The sequence below is a fragment of the Pongo pygmaeus genome, chromosome 19 (assembly GCF_028885625.2).
Source record: "Pongo pygmaeus isolate AG05252 chromosome 19, NHGRI_mPonPyg2-v2.0_pri, whole genome shotgun sequence".
NCBI classification, from domain to species: Eukaryota; Metazoa; Chordata; class Mammalia; order Primates; family Hominidae; genus Pongo; species Pongo pygmaeus.
The window spans coordinates 4,655,840-4,678,727 of NC_072392.2; the positions used below are offsets into that span (position 1 = coordinate 4,655,840).

Consider the following 22,888-nt stretch of genomic DNA (forward strand, 5'->3'; position numbering starts at 1 on the left):
AGAGCTTTATTGAAAGGCACAGATTCAAGGCTGGGCGGCTCAGGATGCTGGGCTCCTTACTCTGCCTTGCCTGGAGATTTGAGATTCCTGCCATGAGCCTTTGTGCGCTCCCCACCCCTGCTCCTGCCTTGGTTAACTCTTGCCTGTCCCTGTGGTCTCAGCGTTTTTTTTTGTTTGTTCATTTTTTTGAGATGGAATTTTGCTTTTGTTGCCCAGGCTGGAGTGCAATGGCGCGATCTTGGCTCATCGCAACCTCCGTCTCCTGGTTTAAGCAATTCTCCTGCCTCAGCCTCCCAAGTAGCTGGGATTACAGGCACCCGCCACCATGCCCGGCTAATTTTTTGTATTTTTAGTAGAGATGGGGTTTCTCCATGTTGGTCAGGCTAGTCTCGAACTCCCGACCTCAGGTGATCTGCCTGCCTCAGCCTCCCAAAGCGCTGGGATTACAGGTGTGAGCCACCATGCCCGGCTGGTCTCAGCTTAAATATCACTTCCTTAGCAAGCCTTTCATGGATCCCTTCCCATCATGACCTCCCTTTAATCTTTTCTTTGCTGCTTCTTTTTTTGAGACACTGTCTCCCTCTGTCATCCAGGCTGTAGTGCAGTGGCGCAAGCATGGCTCACTGCAGCCTCCTTGAATCGTTCTGACAGCACTCTGTAACTTTTTCGTCAGAGTCTTTCACAGGTGTTATGTAATTATGTCTTTAATGTCTGCTTCCTTGACTAGACTGTAAGCTCCATGAAGGAAGAAGGGACCATTTCTGTTTTGTTCAATGCCACGTTATAGTATCTAGCAATGCCTCTACATAGCTGACACTCAGTGTTTGTTGAATGAATGCATGAGCTGGCTCACCAGGCCATACAGTTGGCACGAAAGGTGTCTGGGAAGGTTTCTTAGGATAAACAGGAGAGACAGGCCTGGTGAAAAGTTGAGTGAACATGTTTGCTTCATCCTGCTGGTCAGGAAGTTCCCCTTCTGTCTCACCTGCGTCTCTTCAGCTGTAATTTATCCTGGGTTGGTCCTTGGTGGGGCCAGAGAATATCTGATCTCCACCCTTTGGAGAGTAACCCTGTTCTTTCTCAGAGTGTGATTCAGACAGTCCTTCCTCCCCTTCCTGCTGGCCCCCCCGCCCTCTACCTGTTCGTCCTCCAGCTGACTCAGCTTCACACCCTCTCCCTCTCCTTCCAGGATCTCTTTTCCTGTCCCCTTGTCCTTCAGAGCTTTCCTTCCTAAGTTTTCTCTCATGGCCTCTCATTGGTCTTCTGGAATTCGAAATCATATGGGTACAGGTCACAAGTTTTCTTGGTCATGAAGCTTCCCTAGTCTCTTCCCTTGGGTTTGTGGACACCTGACTCCCACAGAAGGAGGCTGGCAATAAGATATAATGACCTGTTTATGCTGAAAACCAGCAGCAAGAAGCCTTATCATTATCCAACCCCTGATTACTAGTGTTGTCCTCCTCCGTTAGCTTGGTATCTGCCAGCCCGAACGGGCCTGGCATCTCCTTTCTGCCCCTCCTGCTGCCATGCCGTGCCCTTCCTTGCTCTCTCTGCTGTCTGCTTCCCAGGGACTGACCCTCCTCCCTGCCCCGGCAGCCTGCCTCCGAGGCCACAGATCTGGTTTTCCTTCCTTCTGTGTCACCTGCCCTCCTGTCAGTTCTACTGTTTATCTCGTTTCTTCTCTCCTGAACTGCCACACTTCACCCTAAATCCCAGTAACGCCAACCGTTTTAGTGAATCACTTTTTGCCACAGTTTTGCCTTGCTCTGTGGGAGCCAGTTTCTTCATAATGACTCTATGCAAATTTGTAGCACTTAATGGATTTTAAAATGTTTCTACATGGGTGAATTCTTGTGAAATGGGCCTGGGTAGATAAGGAAAAGAGCCTCCAAGAGGTTAAGTGATTTGCGGATTTGCCTACATTATACAGAAGAGTCAGAACCAGTGCCCAGGCCTTCTGATTCTTAGTTCAGTAAACACTAAGCACTATCATTCCATTTCACCACGCTCCTGTCTTGCTGTTGTCCTCGCTAAGAAAGCCTACCCCTGAGTTACCCTCTTCCATCTTAGAGCCTTCCTGCTCGCTGTCTGCCCCGCTGCTATGGGGACTTCTTTGGCCCTTCTCACCCAGCCCAGCCTCTGCCCGTTTCCTTCTCCTTTCCACTGCGCTGAGCTCTTTTCTCCTCCAGGAAGCCTTCCCTTCATCTCTCCTGGCCCTGTTGTCTCCCGACCTCTTTGGGCCATTATTAGTGTTCCCGTGTGGTTTTTGCCAACCATGTAGGAATTCCCTGCCTTAAGAAAGTCCACTCTCGGGCCGGGCGTGGTGGCTCACGCCTGTAATCCCAGCACTTTAGGAGGCCAAGGAGGGTGGATCACCTGAGGTCAGGAGTTCAAGACCAGCCTGACCAACAAGGGAAACGCTGTCTTTACTAAAAATACAAAAATTAGCCGCTCGTGGTGGCTTGTGCCTGTAATCCCAACTACTTGGGAGGCTGGGGCAGGAGAATCACTTGAATCGGGGAGGCGGAGGATGCGGTGAGCTGAGATTGCTCCACTGCACTCCAGCTTGGGCAACAGAGTGAGACTCTGTCTCAAAAAAAAAAAAAAAAAGAACTAAGAAAGTCCACTCTCTGGTAAAACATTTACCAAGCATATAAATTATGAGGTGCTGATTCATATGACAAAAAGAAGATTCACTTTTAGTAGCTGCTCTAATGCATTCCACTTAAGTGAATATTCAAGGATTATTTTGGAAGGATGGAGATAATCCAAAACTAGTGTTAGAAACTGCTGCATTAAGGAAGGAGGGAGGTTTTTCTAGATAACTGCTGCATTAAGGAAGGAGGGAGGTTTTTCTTTTATTTCTGTATTCATTCATTCCACTGACAGGTATTGAGGGCAGCCCTGACCTCCAAGAACTTAGTCTAGCAGAGGAGACAGATAAGAGAATCAATCACAAAAATGTAATTGGTGTCATGAAAGGGTCAGTACAGGGTATTGTGGGAGGAGAGGATCGTCAGGGGCACTTCCTGGAGGTGACATTGTCTCAGTGGAGGTCGGGAGGCACAGGCACGAGGCATCCAGGTAAAGAGGAGGAGAGTGATGAACAGCATGTGGAGACCCAGGAGTGAGAAGGAACAGAGAGAAAGCCACTAGTTAGTGCAGTGTTCCTGTCCCTCTGCCTCATCCTCATACCAGCAAGAACCAAAAGGTACCAGCATGAGAATTGGCAAGGCTCCAGGTAAACCATAGCTGGGATATTCAGCTGTACAGCAGTCATATGTGAGCCTGAGGAAGAACCTGTTTGGCCCACAGAGGGAGATGGAATCTACTGGGTGGGGGCAGTGTGATTTGTGGGGGAGTGTGGTTGGTGGGGGAGTGTGATTTGTGAGGGAGTGTGGTTGGTGGGGGGAGTGTGGTTGGTGGAGGAGTGTGGTTGGTGGGGGAGTGTGGTTGGTGAGGGGGAGTGTGGTTGGTGGGGGGAGTGTGGTTGAGGGGGAGTGTGGTTGGTGGGGGAGTGTGGTTGGTGGGGGAGTGTGGTTGGTGGGGGAGTGTGGTTGGTGGGGGGAGTGTGGTTGGTGGGGGGAGTGTGGTTGGTGGGGGGAGTGTGGTTGGTGGGGGGAGTGTGGTTGGTGGGGCAGTGTGGTTGGTGGGGCAGTGTGGTTGGTGGGGGAGTGTGGTTGGTGGGGGAGTGTGGTTGGTGTGGGGAGTGTGGTTGATGGGGGAGTGTGGTTGATGGGGGAGTGTGGTTGGTTGGGGAGTGTGGTTGAGGGGGAGTGTGGTTGGTGGGGGAGTGCGGTTGGAGGGGGAGTGCGGTTGGAGGGGGAGTGCGGTTGGTGGGGGAGTGCGGTTGGTGGGGGAGTGCGGTTGGTGGGGGAGTGCGGTTGGTGGGGGAGTGCGGTTGGTGGGGGGAGTGCGGTTGGTGGGGGGAGTGCGGTTGGTGGGGGGAGTGCGGTTGGTGGGGGGAGTGCGGTTGGTGGGGGGAGTGCGGTTGGTGGGGGGAGTGCGGTTGGTGGGGGAGTGCGGTTGGTGGGGGAGTGCGGTTGGTGGGGGAGTGCGGTTGGTGGGGGGAGTGCGGTTGGTGGGGGGAGTGCGGTTGGTGGGGGGAGTGCGGTTGGTGGGGGGAGTGCGGTTGGTGGGGGGAGTGCGGTTGGTGGGGGGAGTGCGGTTGGTGGGGGGAGTGCGGTTGGTGGGGGGAGTGTGGTTGGTGGGGGGAGTGTGGTTGGTGGGGGGAGTGTGGTTGGTGAGGGGAGTGTGGTTAGTGGGGGGAGTGTGGTTTAGGGGGAGTGTGGTTTAGGGGGAATGTGGTTGGTGGGGGGAGTGTGGTTGAGGGGGAGTGTGGTTGGTGGGGGGAGTGTGGTTGGTGGGGGAGTGTGGTTGGTGGGGAAGTGTGGTTGAGGGGGAGTGTGGTTGGTGGGGGGAGTGTGGTTGGTGGGGGGAGTGTGGTTGGTGGGGGAGTGTGGTTGGTGCGGGAGTGTGGTTGGTTGGGGGAGTGTGGTTGGTGCGGGGAGTGTGGTTGGTGGGGGGAGTGTGGTTGGTGGGGGGAGTGTGGTTGATGGGGGGAGTGTGGTTGATGGGGAGTGTGGTTGATGGGGAGTGTGGTTGGTGGGGGGAGTGTGGTTGATGGGGGGAGTGTGGTTGAGGGGGAGTGTGGTTGGTGGGGAGTGTGGTTGGTGGAGGAGCGTGGTTGATGGGGGGAGTGTGGTTGACGGGGAGTGTGGTTGGTGGGGGAGTGTGGTTGAGGGGGAGTGTGGTTGGTTGGGGGAGTGTGATTGGTGGGGGGAGTGTGGTTGGTGGGAGAGTGTGGTTGAGGGAGAGTGTGGTTGGTGGGGGGAGTGTGGTTGATGGGGAGAGTGTGGTTGATGGAGAGTGTGGTTGGTGGGGGGAGTGTGGTTGGTGGGGGGAGTGTGGTTGTTGGGGGGAGTGTGGTTGAGGGGGAGTGTGGTTGGTGGGGAGTGTGGTTGGTGGAGGAGTGTGGTTGATGGGGGGAGTGTGGTTGGTGGGGGAGTGTGATTGGTGGGGGAGTGTGGTTGATGGGGAGAGTGTGGTTGATGGAGAGTGTGGTTGGTTGGGGGAGTGTGGTTGGTGGGGGGAGTGTGGTTGTTGGGGGGAGTGTGGTTGAGGGGGAGTGTGGTTGGTGGGGAGTGTGGTTGGTGGAGGAGTGTGGTTGATGGGGGGAGTGTGGTTGGTGGGGGAGTGTGGTTGGTGGGGGAGTGTGGTTGGTGGGAGGTGTGTGGTTGGTGGGAGGAGTGCGATTGTTGGGGGAGTGTGGTTGGTGGGGGAGTGTGGTTGGTGGGGGGAGTGTGGTTGAGGGGGAGTGTGGTTGAGGGGGAGTGTGGTTGGTGGGGGGAGTGTGGTTGGTGGGGGGAGTGTGGTTGGTGGGGGAGTGTGGTTGGGGGGAGTGTGGTTGAGGGGGAGTGTGGTTGGTGGGGAGTGTGGTTGGTGGGGGAGTGTGGTTGGTGGGGGAGTGTGGTTGGTGGGGGAGTGTGGTTGGTGGGGGAGTGTGGTTGGTGGGGGGAGTGTGGTTGGTGGGGGGAGTGTGGTTGGTGGGGGAGTGTGGTTGGTGGGGGGAGTGTGGTTGAGGGGGAGTGTGGTTGGTGGGGGCAGTGTGGTTGGTGGGGGGAGTGTGGTTGGTGGGGGAGTGTGGTTGGTGGGGGAGTGTGGTTGAGGGGGGGAGTGTGGTTGAGGGGGAGTGTGATTGGTGGGGGAGTGTGGTTGGTGGGGGAGTGTGGTTGGTGGGGGCAGTGTGGTTGGTGGGGGGAGTGTGGTTGGTGAGAGGAGTGTGATTGTTGGGGGAGTGTGGTTGGTGGGAGGAGTGTGGTTGCTGTGTGTCATCGGAAGGCTATGCAAGTTTGAGCTTTTGCTTCACCTTGACAAACATTTCACTTGTTAGAGCCCTGGCTTTCTCATCTGTGCTCTGGGCTAGTCATTCCTGCCCAGCTTCCCTGCAGGTTTAAGTGCAGATGCAGTCATGACTGTGAAAGCGCCCTGTGAACTGTAAAGTCTGGGCAGTTGGGTGGTGGCAGGAGGGGCAGCAACTGTGAGAGGATGAACTTGATTCTGCTGATCTCGGACGGAAACTGACTGTTGGGAGGGAGACAGAATGAAACGGCTCTGACATTTGAAAAGCCATGGCCTTGCTCACCTACAGTGAGACTTGAGAAGAAGTGCTGGGGAGGTAAAGGCTGAGACACCACCTCCGCTGCCTGAAAGGCTTTGCAAGATACTCCAGCTGGGGACAGGGGATGGCTAGAATGACCTCCAGCCATCTTCACACCCGAGGCTGGGGCTGCCCTTCCAGGCCTGCAGTTCTCTATTTTCCCTTAGAAGGTTCTGGAGGCAGACGGAACCTCAGAAGCAAGCTGTTTATTTTTTAGGTTTTTCAGTTTATTTTTAAATTTCTGACTGTGATGGTGTTTATTTTTTCCTTTTCCCTTTCCCCACTTCCCCGGCTCAGCATCAGAAAGGGACCATCTGTCCGTTGCCTTGCTGTGGCCATTTTAGAACCAGCGCAAGGCTGCTTGAATCTGGTCCCCTCTTCTCCCTCACTCCCTCCCCCACCGCCTGGCTTTCTCTACTCTGCACTGCCTGCTTTCATCCAGCTCCCTCCAGGTGTCAGCTGCCACCTCCTATAGGCCTCCATCTGTGAAGACCTCCAGGCTGGGTCCAGCCACCAGGCCAGGGCCCCTGTCTGAGGCAGCCAGATCTGTGGGGAACCTAGACAAGGAGGCAGCAAAATTAGCCTGTGAGAGGAGGAGGGGAATAAATTCCAGTCTCCTTGCTCCAGGCAGCGCCCCTCTGCTCTGACTGGTTTCTGATGAGAATGGTATCTGTATCCATGTATGTGTCATGTCCTGACTTGTTTCTGCCTCTGCATGTACCTGCCAGTCAGTGTGTGTGCACGCGTGTGTCTCACACATCCCTCTGGCATAGAGATCCATGAGTGATTTATAAACTGCCCTTCCTCCCATCACATAAATATTTTTCCTGGTTTCTTCGCCTTCCTTCTACTTCTAGAACTGGCCTGATTTCCTCCCCTCCTGTGCTTCATTCCCATAAAAACACTTCAAAACACAGGTAGCCATCCATAAACAGAGGACAAGTACTTCACGTTGTGGATTCAGAATAAAAAGATCTGGTTGAGTTCCACAGCGTGAGAGGCAGGGTTAGCAGAGTGGAGAGTCTGTTTCAGAGAGTAAGAAAAGCTGAGAAAAGGAGTTTTTTTGAAGTCTTCATTAAAAAGAGTCCAGGCTGGGCACGGTGGCTCCCGCCTATAGTCCCAGCACTTTGGGAGGCCCAGGCGGGCAGATCACTTGAGGTCAGCAATTCAAGACCAGCCTGGCCAACATGGTGAAACCCTGTGTCTACTAAAAATACAAAAAATTAGCCAGGCATGGTGGCGGGTGCCTATAGTCCCAGCTATTATTATACTTAGGAAGCTGAGGCAGGAGAATCTCTTGAACCTAGAAGGGGTGGTTGCAGTGAGCTGAGATTGTGCCACCACACTCCTGTCTTAAAAAAAAAAAAAAAAGGCCAGGCATGGTGGCTCACACCTGTAATCCCAGCACTTTGGGAGGCCGAGGCGGGTGGATCATGAGGTCAGGAGATCAAGACCATCCTGGCTAACACGGTGAAACCCAGTCTCTACTAAAAATACAAAAAATTAGCCGGGCGTGGTGGCGGGCGCCTGTAGTCCCAGTTACTCAGGAGGCTGAGGCAGGAGAATGGCGTGAACCTTGGAGGCGGAGCTTGCAGTGAGCTGAGATTGTGGCACTGCACTCCAGCCTGGGCGACAGAGCGAGACTCCATCTCAAAAAAAAAAAAAAAAAAAAAAGCCAGGCGCAGCGGCTCATGCCTGTAATCCCAGCACTTTGGGAGGCCGAGGCGGGCGGATCATGAGGTCAGAAGATTGAGACAGCGGTGAAACCCCGTATCTACTAAAAATACAAAAAATTAGCTGAGTGTGGTGGCAGATGCCTGTAGTCCCAGCTACTCGGGAGGCTGAGGCAGGAGAATGGCGTGAACCCGGGAGGCGGACGTTGCAGTGAGCCGAGATCACGCCACTGCACTCCAGCCTGGGTGACAGAGCAAGACTCCATCTCAAAAAAAAAAAAAAAGAAACCCCGTCTCTACTAAAAATACAAAAAAATCAGCTGGATGTGGTGGCAGGCACCTGTAATCCCAGCTACTCAGGAGGCTGAGTCAGGAGAATCACTTGAACCTGGGAGATGGAAGTTGCAGTGAGCTGAGATCGCGCCACTGCACTCCAGCCTGGGTGACAAAAGCGAGACTCTATCTCAAAAAAAAAAAAAAAGTCCAGTTGATGATGGTATGTCATGGACAGTAGGAAATTGATGAGGGTATCAGCCTGCCTTCTCTCTTCCTTTCATTTGCTCAGTGGAGAGATGCTGGTGGCCCCTTCTCCTTCTCTCGCCATAGGAACATTTAATCTGTCTCATGCTTTGGCTTTGGGCCTGCCGTTCACCCCAAGCACCTTGGGGTATAAGTGGGGATGATGCTGCCTACCTGCTTCCTAGTTGGCTCTGGGGTAAATGGAGACTTCTTCAGGCCTGGGAGGCCACTTCCCGTTGAGAAAGGCAAGCATCTCACGCTCTACTTACCCTCTGGGTCCTTGGGGGGCTGTGTCCAGTATCTCTGCTTGGGTAGGAAGGAGGTGATCTTATCAGACTTTTCCTGCCACTTCCCTGTCTCCAGCTCACACACCCACTCCCATTTTCTCTCTCTTACATACTCACACTCTCTCTCTTTTTTTTTTTTTTTTTTTTTCCTCCCCCGACATCTGAGAACTTTATCAGACACAGCTGCCGCACAGGGCCTGGCAGCACGGGCTGGAGAGGGTGGTTCCATCCAAGGAGGCTCCGCAATGGGAACCTCCATGACGTGACAGATAGGTGGGAGACGAGGGCTGCTCCACAGGGATATGGACAGGCCAAATCCTTATAAATATCCAGTGAAGAGAAAATGACAGCTCTAATTCATCCTTATACATAGAGCACTCAAGGAAGACAGGTGGGGCATCCAGGGGCCTGAGTCCTCACTGGTCGGGGACCTGGATGGGTGATGAGTAGGTTCAGATGCCCACAGCATGGGGCGGGAGGGGGAAGGCCTGGCCAACAGACGATGAACACAAGGACACTGTACACTTGGAAGACCAACTACTGAGGGCCAGCGGCCCGGCACATGCGTGTCGGGCTGTTTGTTCCGGAATGAGGAGGGGTGGTCTTTACACCATATTCTGTGACTGGTGGGTTTTGAGAGGGGCTGCTTTGTGGAGAGGATGAGCACCTTGGCAAAGATGAGGATCAGTATCATGCCTACAAATAGTCAGGGCTGCTGGGCAGTGCCACACTTGCCAGTGTCCCCCACGATGACGATGGCAAAGCCGGCTGCCAGGCCACTCGGGCCAGCCCCCAGCTGGAGGAAACTGCTATAGAGACTGTTCTCATAATCCAGGGAGTTGGCAGGGGGGACAGCCGCCACTGGGCCATAGATGGTGATGATACCAGCCATGACCACTGGGATGATGGACTTCATGATCAGCTCTGGCCACATGACTGACATGGCTACGATGCCGGTGCCATTCCTGGCCATGCCACAGGCAGCACCCAGGCCACTGGAGACCATGGTGGCCATAGCACCCGAGATCGTGAAAACCAAAGCATACTCGGGGCTGTTGTTGGACATGTCTGTGAGTGGGGAGGGGGACAAGGATGGGCATGGCAGAGGGTGAGTGCAAAGACAGTGGATTAGTGGCAGCAAAGATTTTTTTTTTTTTTTTTTTTGAGACGGAGTGTCACTCGGTAGCCCAGGCTGGAGTGCTGTGGTGTGATCTCGGCGCACTTCAACCTCTGCCTCCAGGGCTCAAGCCATTCTCATGCCTCAGCCTCCCGAGTAGCTGAAACTACAGGCACGCACCACCATGCCCGGCTAATTTTTTGTATTTTTGGTAGAGACGGGGTTTCACCATGTTGCCCCGTATGGTCTTGAACTCCTGAGCTCAGGCAATCCACCAGCCTTGGCATCCCAAAGTGCTGAGATTACAGGCGTGAGCCACCGCGCCCAGCCAAGATGCTCTTTCTTACACACACATACCCTCCTATTTCTTTTCTTATGCACACACACAGACACACATACACAGCCTTTAGCTACTCCTGTCTAATTGAAGGATGCCTAAGACACCACCCTTCTGTCAGAATACTTGCCCCTACTTCCATATCTCTGCCAGTACTGTATCCTTGTGGAACTTAAATTGTTGGAGAAACCCCATCTGTCCCTTGTCTCTCAGGCCCTTATCCCTTCTCCTGTGGTAGCTTCAGAATATCTCCTACAGATGGGGTTTAGGGTTAGTAATCTGGTGGTCCTGGGGCTAAGGGATAGGTTTTAAAGCTCCATTTGCACAGCAGTCACTATTTTAACACTTAGATTGTTGGTGTTTGGGGGTGTCTTTAAGGAAGCTAATGAATTTATGGGAGGCTAAATACCCCCTCCCCCACTGGGTATAGCCACTGCCTTTGCCCCCCTCTTCCTCTCTGTGTGGGCCTTCTGGATTACAGGAAGACCTCAGGAAAACAGGCCTATTGTTTTCATCTGGGAGGGGGCAGGGCCTCCCAGGCCAGCTCAGGCTCACTGTCCTTTGAACTGGTACCCGATAAACAGAGGCTCCAAGACCCTGGCAGCCTTGCTCTTCCAAGGCAAGGGAGTTATTTGGCTTGAGACTTTATTCTGTTCTGCCAGCTCTTGTTGGTTCCCTCTTTATTTTTTTTTAATTTAAATTTAATTTTTTTTTTTTTTTTTGAGACAAGGTCTTGCTCTGTCACCCAGGCTGGAGTGCAATGGCGCAGTCTCGGCTCACTGCAACCTCCGCCTCGCAGTCTCAAATGATTCTCATGCCTCGCCCTCCTGAGTAGCTGGGATTACAGGCATGCACTACCATGCCCGGCTAATTTTTGTATTTGTAATAGAGATGGGGTTTCACCATGTTGGCCAGACTTGGTTCCCTCTTTAGACCACAAGTTCCCATTCTCTTTCCCTAGTGTCCTCTGAAATTCTCTTCTCCCCCTTCCCCATCTGTTTTTCTCTATCACAGGTTTCTCTGAGTCTTTCTGGCCCCTGTATAGTCAGTCCTGGTATGGTTAGTAACAGGAGGAAGCCTGCCTTTTTGGAAGTACAAGGAGCTAGGAAAGGAGGGGTCTCTCCCAGATTAGAGAGGTCTTCTCCCCTAGCCTCACAGCTAGCTGACTCTGCCTTGTCCTCCCAATACCCGGGATTCCCACCGGCCCCTCCCGACACCAGGCACCCAGGGCAGCCCCACCTCCTGCCCTGTTTCCTGTCAGGGGTAGGATGGCACCTTGCCTGGGTCTGGGAACGGCACTGGCTCTAGCAGCAGGACCTGCCGGGACATATCTGAGTGAATAATCGTTGCTGGGCTCGAAGCACAGGAGAGACCAGTCCTTCCTTGTCTCCACTGGGCTGTTTAGTGCTTCTTTCCCAAGGACTTCCATCCCTTCCCCAGGCTTTATGGTTCCAGTTCTTCTACCATTCTGGAAGCTCCCTAGAATCTCCTGGAATGTTTAATGGACCTTTCCAGCACCGAAATTCAAGAATTATAAGACTCATCGGTCAGCAGAAAAGTGAGGATACCTTTTCCTAACCTACCTGCTTCCCCTGCAGTTTCCTCACAACCTTACTCTTTATATTTTAGCATATGTGACTCCTCAGGATGTTCATTCTCTTCTCTCTCTGTTGGTGTCTGAGCACCCAGAAGGTAGAGCCAGGGTGCTTATAAATCAGGAGCATTATTTGACAGGCATTTAAGAAAGACACTGGCTATGTAATCCCAGCACTTTGGGAGGCTGAGGCGGGTGGATCACGTGAGGTCAGGAGTTCGAGACCAGCCTGACCAACATGGCGAAACCCTGTCTCTACTAAAAATACAAAAATTAGCCGGGTGTGGTTGCACACGCCTGTAATCCCAGCTACCTGAGAGGCTGAGGCAGGAGAATGGCTTGAACCTGGGAGGTGGAGGTTGCAGTGAGCAGAGATTTTGTCATTGCACTCCAGCCTGGGTGACAAGAGCGAAACTCCATCTCAAAAAAAAAAAAAAAATGCTGGCTAATATTGATAATAACAGTTTGCATTTGCTAAAGTACTTAAAAAAACCTTTACTCCTCAAAGGGTTTCATCTACATGCAAAGCCAACACCACAGGAATTGCTTTCCCCATTTGGAGCGGGGTACAAAGGGAAGGGGCATGTTGTTAGAGGAGCTATTGTTAGTGGAATGAGGACTGGCAGCCAGAGTTCTCATCTGCCAGCTCCAGGCCACTTCCAAGAAATGTGACCCCAAGCCTCTGGTGCTTGCCTCCTTTTGCTCATTCAGTCATCCACCCCTTTCATCCTGGATTCCACCATGACTCCAGGCCTCTCCTGCATTTCTAGATTTCCACATGCTGATTGTGAGGGACTGACGGGGGTTTCTCCTTCTCTCCTTTTCCTTGCCCCACAGCCTTGGCTCACGCTTCCTAGGTTCTGGGCTTCAGTTCGTGTCCCAGCCTCCCAACCAGACAGTGTTCTGGAAACAGTTTATGCATAAACTCTTGCATTTTCTCTTGGGAAATAATCAAACCCTTTGTTTCTAATCTACTCTCAGTCTGTCCTACTACTACATTAAAATGCCTTTGGTTTTGGGGAAAGGAAAGGAAAATGTCTGTTGATGCTGGGCCCCAGGCAGCACTGTGAGAGCGGGAACGGGCTCACATTTGCCCCTAGTTTTCCCTCCAGGTAGGAGCTGTGGGAGGAGTCCAGGGAGCCCCTTGAGGGTCAGCAGAGCAAAGAAGCAAGGGCTCAAGGCTGGTGTATGCCTGGTTCTCCCCTGGTCAGTTCTAGGGAGCAGAGACCGTGGTGCAGGTGGAAGGACCACGGTGCTGTGTCCCATAACTGTACAGCACCAGTGCGCGCCATGTGCTGGGGAGATGCCGAAGCCTTAGGCAGCACCTTCGGGAAGCTTTTGAAGCTGGGGAAACTAATACACTTGAAATAGTTAAAGGGGGATTTAAGGCAGAGGAGCAGAGTCTGAGGGGACAGCTCGTGCCCTCCCCTTGCCTGCCTCAGGCCACCAGCTTTGTGCCTCTTCTCTCCCTCCAGCCCTTATTCCTCAGCTTCTTCTGAAAAGCTTTCCTTGAGCAAACCCAGCTCTGCCTTGCTCTGTCTGGCGTTGAATCATTAAATCAGCGAGGATTTGGTGACCTCGTATATACTCAGAAACATACCTGGAGCTGTGAGGGGAGCAGGAGCAAACCACAGGCAGCTCCCTAGTGAGGCGAGTGCAGTGTCACGAGGATGTGCTGCTCGGGGCCAGCCTGGTGGGACCAGTGCCTTGCATTGTATGCGGAGCTGCGAGAGAGGAGACATCTACCAAGAGTTTCTGCGTTAACATCACTGTTGGCTCTTCATAGCTGAAAAAAGCAATATGTGTAATTATACATCGTAAACAACGCAGGGCACAGTGCCAGGTGACATCTATTTCGACCCACATGAGGCGCTCTGTCTGTTATCCCAGAGCCCCACCCTTCAATAATTGAGTCCAACACTTGTATAATATCTTCCCGAGCCTCTCCATCAACCAAAGATTTTTTTAAATTTATTTTTTTGAGTTGGAGTCTCACTCTGTTGCCCAAGCTGGATTGCAGTGGCACGATCTCAGCTCACTGTAACCTCCGCCTCCTGGGTTCAAGCGATTCTCCTGCCCCAGCCTCCCTAGTAGCTGGGATTCCAGGCGCCCGCCACCACGCCCAGACACTTTCTATATTTTTAGTAGAGACAGAGTTTCACCATGTTGGCCAGGCTGGTCTTGAACTCCTGACCTCAGGTAATCCACTCACCTCAGCCTCCCAAAGTGCTGGGATTACAGGGTGAGCCAACGTGCCCGGCCCACATTTTAGTATATGTAAAATGTGAGGAGATAAGACATGCTTAGTAATAGAAGCTCTAGTGAATGAGAGAAAGCAGCAACAGACTGTTACCCCACATGCGCACTATGCGACAATAGTCGTTTTGTGTATGTTATAGATTCAGAGCTGTACAGATAAAGTACTGCTGTTTTCATTGAGGCACCCATCTCAGTGTGAGGCTGCCTAATTCTCATTCTATGTATACCCAAGTACCACCTAGAAATGGCTCCTGCCCTTAAGGAGCTTCTGTTCTACTTGTGGAGATGAGGCTTAGTCCTGTGAAAGGTTTAATAGATGTTGTTGTCTGGCTTGTTGGGTTGGAAGGAATCTGCTCTAGCTAAGTCCAATAAAGGAATAGATGCAGCAGAGACTCGAGCCGGCTATATGCATTCAAACCCTGGCTCTGCCACTGAAATAGCTGTTTGACCTTGGCAAGTTATTTACCTTGCCTGAGCCTGCTTCCTCCTCTGTAAAGTGAGAATAATAATAATATCTACCTCATGGAGTTAGGTGAGGATTAAATTAGTTGATATGTGGGCCAGGCGCGGTGGCTCACGCCTGTAATCCCAGCACTTTGGGAGGCCGAGACGGGTGGATCACCTGAGGTCAGGAGTTCAAGACCAGCCAGGCCAACATGGCGAAACCCTGTCTCTACTAAAAATACAAAAATTAGCCTGGCATGGTGGTGGGCACCTGTAATCCTAGCTACTGGGAGGCTGAGGCAGGAGAACTGCTTGAATCCAGGAGGTGGAGGTTGCAGTGAGCCAAGATCACGCTACTGCACTCCATCCTGGGTGACAGAGTGAGAATCTGTCTCAAAAAAAAAAATTAGTTGGTATGTGTAAAACACTTAGCACAGTGCCTGGCTGTCAATATTATTTTTTATTTAAAGTCAAGACCCTTCTTGGAAGGGCGTGTGGCTCATGCCTATAATTCTAGCACTTTGGGTGTCTGAGGCAGCAGGATTGCTTGAGCCCAGGAGTTCAATACCAGCCTGGGCAACATAGTGAGACCCCATCTCTACAAAAAAGGTTTTAAAAAGTAGCTGGGCATGATGGTGCATGCCCATGGTTCCAGCTACTCAGGAAGCTGAGGTGGGAGGACTGCTTGAACTCAAGAGGTTGAAGCTGCAGTGAACTGTGATTGCACCACTGCACTCCAGCCTGGGCAACATTGCAAGACCCTGCCTCACAAAACAAAAACCAAAAAAATGTCCTTCTCACTTCACATGCCAAGGGAAAAGAAAAGAGAAAAGAAAAAGAATCTTGTTCGAACCTGGGCACCTGAATGGCAGCCCAGACAGTTCCTTGGAACTGGAACCACAGGGTGGTTCTGGGTTAATGGTAACAGCGGAGGATAGCTAAAGTCAGCTGGTCACTCTCCCGCTTCTGTCTCCCCCTGCAGCTCCCATACCCTCTCCTTCCGTGTCTGCTGTGCTCTCTGTGTACAGTCTGGCCGCTCTGCCCACTCATGGCCTCTGCTTTCCTTTACCTGAGATAATAATGGGCTCTCCAGCCTTGACTCTCCATGCACTCTCTGGCATCTTCCCTTTTATTTGAAATGGCTGAAGGGGAAGTTTGCCTTAGGTTACCTTTTTTCCTTCAATCTTGGACTGGCTCCCTGGGGTCAGGAACTCATTTCTTAAACTGTTGCTGGGGCTAGAAATGGGAGGAAATGGTTGAAAACCCGGTCCTTTAGGCAACAGGAGCTATGACCAGGCAAAGCACACTGCAGGCCTCGAGGTGAAATTTTTAGGTCAAATCTTGGCTCCACTGCTTCCTAGCTGTGTGTAATCCTGGGCAAGTGTTTAATTGTTGTAAACTTTTTCACCTGTGAAATGAGTATAACAATAGTACCCACTTGTCATGTGAGATTATACTTCTAAAGTGCTCAGCAGTACCAGGAACAAATAAAATGCTCAAAAATTGCTAGCTGTCTCATTATTATTATTATTTTTGAAACAGAGTCTCGCTCTGTCGCCCAAGCTGGAGTGCGGTGGCGCAATCTCGGCTCACTGCAACCTTCACCTCCCGGGTTCAAGAGATTCTCCTGCCTCAGCCTCCCAAGTAGCTGCATTACATGTGTGTGCCACCACGCCCAGCTAATTTTTGTATTTTTAGTAGAGATGGGGTTTCACCATGTTGGTCAGGCTGCTCTCAAACTCCTGACCTCAAATGATCCGCCTGCCTCGGCCTCCCAAAGTGCTGGGATTATAGGAGTGAGCCACCTTGCCTGGCCTAGCTGTGTCATTATTAAAGGGCTATGGGGGCCAGGTGTGGTGGCTCATGCCTGTAATCCTAGCACTTTGGGAGGCGGAGGGTGGATCACCTGAGGTCGGGTGTTTGAGACCAGCCTGACCAACATGGAGAAACCCTGTCTCTACTAAAAATACAAAATTAGCCAGGCGCGGTGGCGCATGCCTATAATCCCAGCTACTTGGGAGGCTGAGGCAGGAGAATCGCTTGAACCTGGGAGGCGGAGGTTGCAGTGAGCCGAAATCACACCCTTGCACTCCAGCCTGGGCAACAAGAGCAAAACTCCGTCTCAAAAAGAATAAATAAATAATTAATTAAATAAAATAAAGGGCTATGGGGGCCGGGCCTGGTGGCTCGTGCCTGTAATCCCAGTACTTTGGGAGGCCGCGGTGGAGTGGGTCACCTGAGGTTAGGAGTTCAAGACCAGCCTGGCCAACATGGTGAAACCCCATCTCTACTAAAAATACAAAAATTAGCCAGGCATGGTGGTGGGTGCCTGTAATCCCAGCTACTCGGGAGGCTGAGGCAGGAGAATCTCTTGAACCCGGGAGGTAGAGGTTGCAGTGAGCCGAGATCGCACCATTGAACTCCAGCCTAGGCGACAAGAGTGAGATTCCATCTCAAAAAAAAAAAGACCTATGGGGAGAGTGGACAATGACAGTGATCTCTGAGATGGCTGATATGGGCAAGCTCCTAAACTGGTAAATATCAGGGCCGGAAGGATGGGGCAGATTACAGCATTCATTGTTCAGAGGAAGGTACTGGAAAGGCGGTTAGACCACCGCAGCTTGAATATGTCTTCTTCCAAAGAACCTTTTCCTGGCTCCCCAGCCTCGGTCAGGTGTGCTCTCTTGGCACCCTGCACTTCTCAGCACATAAGACAGACCAGAGCTCTTTCCACGACCCAAACCTTCCTTCCTCCTTTTCGGTCCAAGAGACACACTTGGCAGCAGCAGGAGGAGTGTCACTCCATACGTTTTTATTTTTATCTTTACTTTTTTATCTTTTCTGTTTTACATGAGATGTATATTTAAATAACCAGACACTGGACTAGGGGGGAAAGTTTCAAGGATTTTTTTTTTCTTCCCCTGTTTCTCATAAGGACAAATTTGCCTATGTGGGACAGCTACATAGAATAAAATGATGAAGTTGTGATCTATTAAAAAAACATTAAAATAGGCTAGGCATGGTAGCTCACACCTGTAATCTCAGTACTTTGGAAGACTGAGGCAGGAGGATCGCTTGAGCCCAGAAGTTCGAGACCAGCCTGATCAACACAGGGAGACCCGTCTCTACCAAAAAAAAAAAAAAAAAAAAAAAAAAGCCAGTATCCAGGCAGAGTGGTGTGTGTGCTTGTAGTCCCAGTTACCTGGTAGGCTAGGGCAGGAGGATCACTTGAGTCCAGGAGTTCGAGGCTACAGTGAGCTATGATTGTGCCACTGCACTCCAGCCTAGGTGACAGAGTGAGACCCTGTCTCAAAAAAGAAACAATACATGGATTTGTGTCATCTGAGATGCAACGAAAGAAAACAAAGACATACCACAGCTATAATTACACAATTAATTGTAGAGGTTATTAATGTGTGCCTCTCTCCTCAGAACGTAAACACCAGTAAGGTAGGGACTGCTTCAGTTACTCACTGTTCTACTCCCTAGCCTAGCACAGTTTCTGGCACACGATAGGAAGGAATAAATCGTCGTTAGGTTGGCAGCCTCATGGAGTGTGGACCTGAGCGTTTGGAATCATAGAGTTAGAAAGTTTTTGGGCCAGGCGCGGTGGCTCACGCCTGTAATCCCAGCACTTTGGGAGGCCAAGGCGGATGGATCACGAGGTCAGGAGATCAAGACCATCCTGGCCAACATGGTGAAACCCCATCTCTACTAAAAATACAAAAAATTAGCTGGGCGTGGTGGGGTGTGCCTGTAGTCCCAGCTACTCGGGAGGCTGAAGCAGGAGAATCACTTGAACTAGGAAGTTGGAGGTTGCAGGTAGCCGAGATCACGCAACTGAACTCCAGCCTGGTGGCGGAGTGAGACTCCGTCTCAAAATAAAAAAAAAAAAGAAAGTTTTCTATCTTATTGAAAGGGAACTTAGAGAAGTTAAGTGGTCCTTAGACACACAGCCTGTTGGCAGCAGAGCCAAGAATAAGAAACCAAATTCTGAGCAACATAGTGAGACCCTGATTCTACCAAAAAAAAAAAAAAAAAAAGTAGCCAGGCATGATGGCACATGCCTGTAGTCCCAGCTACTTGGGAGGCTGAAGTAGGATTGCTTAAGCACAGCAGTCTGAGACTGCAGTGAGCCATGATTCTGGCACTGCACTCCAGCCTGGGTGACAGAGCAACACTGCATCTCAATTAAAAAACAAAAAACTAGATCGGGCGCGGTGGCTCACGCCTGGAATCCCAGCACTTTGGGAGGCCGAGGCGGGCAGATCACAAGGTCAGGAGATTGAGACCATCCTGGCCAACATGGTGAAACCCCGTCTCTACTAAAAATACAGAAAATTCTCCGGGCGTGGTGGCGGGCGCCTGTAGTCCCAGCTGCTCCGGAGGCTGAGGTGGGAGAATGGCGTGAACCCAGGAGGCAGAGCTTGCAGTGAGCCGAGACCGTGCCATTTGCACTCCAGCCTGGGTGACAGAGCGAGACTCCGTCTCAAAAAAAATAATAATAATAAATAATGATAATAATAAACTGCACACTATAGTGGGTGCTCTTAGGATGGGTGTTTTTGTTTGTTTTTTAGCCAGGGTCTTGCTCTGTCATCCAGGCTGGAGTGAAGTGGCATGACCACAGGTCACTGTAGGCTCATCCTCCTGGGCTCAAGTGATCCTCCTATCTCAGTCTCCTGAGTGTCTCACACCTGTAATCTCAGGGTTACAGGTATGAGCCACCATGCCCTGCCTCTTAGGATTTTAAAAAATGCGTTAAAAAAAAATAGGTTACATGGTCAGGTACAATGGCTCACGATTGTAATCCTAACACCTTCAGAGGCTGAGGCAGGAGGATCACTTGAGCCCAGGAGTTTGAGACCAGCCTGGGCAACATAGTGAGACCCAGCTCTAAAAAAGAATAATAATTAAAATTTTTAAAAATTGGGCCAGGTACAGTGGCTCATGCCTATAATCCCAGCACTTTGGGGCGCTAAGGTGGGCGGATCACCTGAGGTTAGGAGTTTAAGGCCAGCCTGGCCAACATAGCAAAACCCCATCTTTACTAAAATTACAAAAATTAGCCAGGTATGGTGGTCACAGCTACTTGCGAGGCTGGTAGTCACAGCTACTGTTGAGGCTGAGGCAGGGGAATTGCTTGAACCTGGAAGGCAGAGGTGGCAGTGAGCCAAGATGGCACCATTGCACTCCAGCCTGGGTGACAGAGTGAGACTGTCTCCAAAAAAGAAAAAAAAAAGTAATTGATACATAATTATACATATTGATGGAATACAGGTGATCTTTTGATACATGCATACTATGTATAATGATTAAATCAGCATAATTTGGACATCCATTACCTCAAACATTTATTTTGTTGAGAACATTCCATATCTTCTCTTCTAGCTCTTTTTTTTTTTTTTTTTAATATTTTTAGACAGAGTCTTGCTCTGTTGCTCAGGCTGGAATGCAATGGCATGATCTCGGCTCACTGCAACCTCCACCTTCCAGGTTCTAGTGATTCTTTTCCCCAGCCTCCTGACTAGCTGGGACTACAGGCATGCACCACCACGCCCAGCTAATTTTTGTATTTTTAGTAGAGATGGGGTTTCACCCAATTGGCCAGGCTGGTCTCAAACTCCTGACTTCAGGTGATCCACCCTCCTCGACCTCCCAAAGTGCTGGGATTACAGGTGTGAGCCACCACGCCCAACCCTCTTCTAGCTCTTTTTAAATTTATCATAAAGTATTGATAACTGTGGTTACCCTACTGTGCTGTCAAACACTAGAACCTTCTAGTGTTTCTTCTATCCACCTGTATTTCTGAATCCATTAACCAGCCTCTCTTCATCCCCCTGCCCTTCACAGCTTCTGGCAACCCCCGTTCTACTCTCCACCTCCTTGAGACCAGCTCTTTCTAGTCCCCACATATGAGAGAGTCCATGTGATGTTTGTCTTTCTGTGCTTGGTGTATTTCACTTAACATAATATCCTCTGGGCTCATCCATGTTGCTGCAAGTGGACAGATTTCAGTACTTTCTATGGCTGAATAATATTTGATTGTATAGATATGCAATATTTTATGTATGCATTTATTTAGGTTAATGCTATATCTTGGCTATTATAACCAGTGCTACAATAAATATAGGAGTGTAGATGTCTCTTCCATGTACTGATTTCTTCTCTCGTTTTTTTTCTTTTTTTTTGAGACAGGATCTCACTCTGTTCCAGGTTGGAGTGCAGTGGCATGATCATGGCTTACTGCATGCAGCCTCAACCTCCCAGGCTCAAGCAGTCCTCCCACCTCAGCCTCCTAAGTAGCTGGAAGCAGAGGTGCACACTGCCACACCTGGCTAATTATTTGTTTGTTTATTTATTTATTTATTTATTTATTTATTTATTTTTTGAGACGGGAGTCTCACTCTGTTGCCCAGGCTGGAGTGCAGTGGCGCGATCTCGGCTCACTGCAAGCTCCGCCTCCCGGGTTCACGCCATTCTCCTGCCCCAGTCTCCCAAGTAGCTGGGACTACAGGCACCCGCCACCACGCCTGGCTAATTTTTTTTCATTTTTAGTAGAGACGGGGTTTCATCATGTTAGCCAGGATGGTCTCGATCTCCTGACCTCATGATCCGCCTGCCTTGGCCTCCCAAAGTGCTGGGATTACAGGTGTGAGCCACCGTGCCCGGCCTAATTTTTTAATTGTTAAATTATTATTTATTTATTTATTTATTTATTTATTTATTTTTGAGACAGGGTTTCACTCCTATCACCCAGGCTGCAGTGCAATGGCACAATCTCGGCTTACTGTAACTTCCGCCTCCCAGGGTCAAGCAATTCTGCCTCAGCCTCCCTAGTAATTGGGACTACAGGTGCATACCACCACGTCCAGCTAATTTTTTGTACTTTTTGTAGAGACAGGGTCTCGCCATGTTGCTCAGGATGGTCTCTAACTCCTGGGCTCAAGTGATCCTCCTGCCTCAGCCTCCCAAAGTGCTCACATTACAGGCGTGGGCCACTGTACCTGACGATTTTTTCTCTTTTGGATATATACCCAGCAGTGGTATTACCTGATTTTATGATAGTTCTATTTTCAGTGTTTTGAGGAACCTGCTTACTGTTGTCCATAGAGGGTGTACTAATTTAGATTCCCACCAAAAGTGTATAAGAGTTCCCCTTTCTCCATATCCTTGGCAGCATCTCTTTTTTTTTTTTTTTGTCTTTTAAAAATTATTTTTTTATTTATTCATTTTTATTATTTTATTTATTTATTTATTTATTTATTTATTTATTTATTTATTTTTGAGACAGAGTCTCAGTTTGTTGCCCAGGCTGGAGTGCAGTGGCGCAATTTTTTTTCTTTCTTTTTTTTTGAGATGGAGTCTTGCTGTGTCGCCCAGGCTGGAGTGCAGTGGCGTGAACTCAGCTCACTGCAGGCTCCACCTCCAGGGTTCATGCCATTCTCCTGCCTCAGCCTCCCAAGTAGCTGGGACTACAGGCACCCGCCATCACGCCCGGCTAACTTTTTTTTTTGTATTTTGTAGTAGAGATGGGGTTTCATCATGTTAGCCAGGATGGTCTTGATCTCCTGACCTCATGATCCACCTGCCTCGGCCTCCCAAAGTGCTGGGATTACAGGCGTGAGCCACTGCGCCCAGCCAATTTTTTTTTTTTTTTTTTTTGAGACTGTTTTATTTTTTGTGGAGGAGTGGTTTCACTATGTTGCCCAGGCATGTCTTGAACTCCTGGGCTCAAGTGATCCTCCCACCTCAGCCTCCCAAAGTGTTGGGGTTACAGTTGCAGGTGTGAGCCACTATGCCCAGCCATTTTGTCTTTTGATAATAACCCTTTAAATGGGGTGAGATGCTATCTCATTGGGTTTTGATTTGCATTTCTTCTATTATTAGTGATATTGAAGGATTATTATTTTTAATAACAGCTTTATTGAAATATAATTTACATACCATAAAATTTACCCTTTTAAAATATTTTAGGCCAGGTGTGGTGGCTCATGCCTGTAATGCCAGCGCTTTGGGAGGCCAAGGCGGGAGGATCACTTGAACTCAGGAGTTCAAGACCAGCTTGGGCAACATAGTGAAACCCCATCTCTACAAAAAAATGTAAAAATTAGCCAGGTGTGGTGGTGTGCACCTGTAGTCCCAGCTACTTGGGAGTTTGAGGCAGGAGGATTGCTTGAGATCAGGAGACGGAGGTTGCAGTGAGCTGAGATCACACCACTGCACTCCAGCCTCAGCAACAAAGTGAGACCCTGTCTCAAAAAACAAACTAACAAAAATTAAAATATTTTAAAGTGGTTTTTGGTATACTCACAGATTTATGCAGCCATCTTCACTATCTAATTTCAGAACCTTTTCATTATCCCCAAATGAAACCCCGTATGCATTAGCAGTCATTACCCATTTTCTCCTTCCTCCCAGCCCCTGGCAACCACTAATCTACTTTTCATCTCTTTAGATTTGCATATTCTGGACATTATACATAAATGTAGCCACAT

At 50.1% G+C, this 22,888-nt stretch overlaps 2 protein-coding genes across 34 annotated transcripts in view; one reads left to right on the plus strand and one right to left on the minus strand.

The window, feature by feature from the left end:
- Window positions 1-22,888, plus strand: part of MINK1 (misshapen like kinase 1) — a 67,388-nt gene that overhangs the window by 16,262 nt on the left and 28,238 nt on the right. Inside the window, exon 2 of one of the 33 annotated variants that reach the window (XM_063655769.1) lies at window positions 11,534-11,651. The exons of the other annotated variants lie outside the window; for them this stretch is intronic. The gene's annotated coding sequence lies outside the window, so the exon portion shown is untranslated. The remainder of the gene's footprint in view (window positions 1-11,533; window positions 11,652-22,888) is intronic. 33 annotated transcript variants of the gene reach the window in all.
- On the minus strand, window positions 8,794-10,216 carry LOC129016773 (V-type proton ATPase 16 kDa proteolipid subunit c-like). Its single transcript, XM_063655777.1, has one exon. It carries the CDS (start codon window positions 9,703-9,705, stop codon window positions 9,346-9,348), a length of 360 nt encoding a protein of 119 aa, XP_063511847.1. The 5' UTR covers window positions 9,706-10,216; the 3' UTR covers window positions 8,794-9,345.

Excerpts from the sequence above, each read along its gene's own strand:
- LOC129016773 (XM_063655777.1), bottom strand. The coding sequence starts at position 9,705 with ATGTCCAACAACAGCCCCGAGTATGCTTTGGTTTTCACGATCTCGGGT.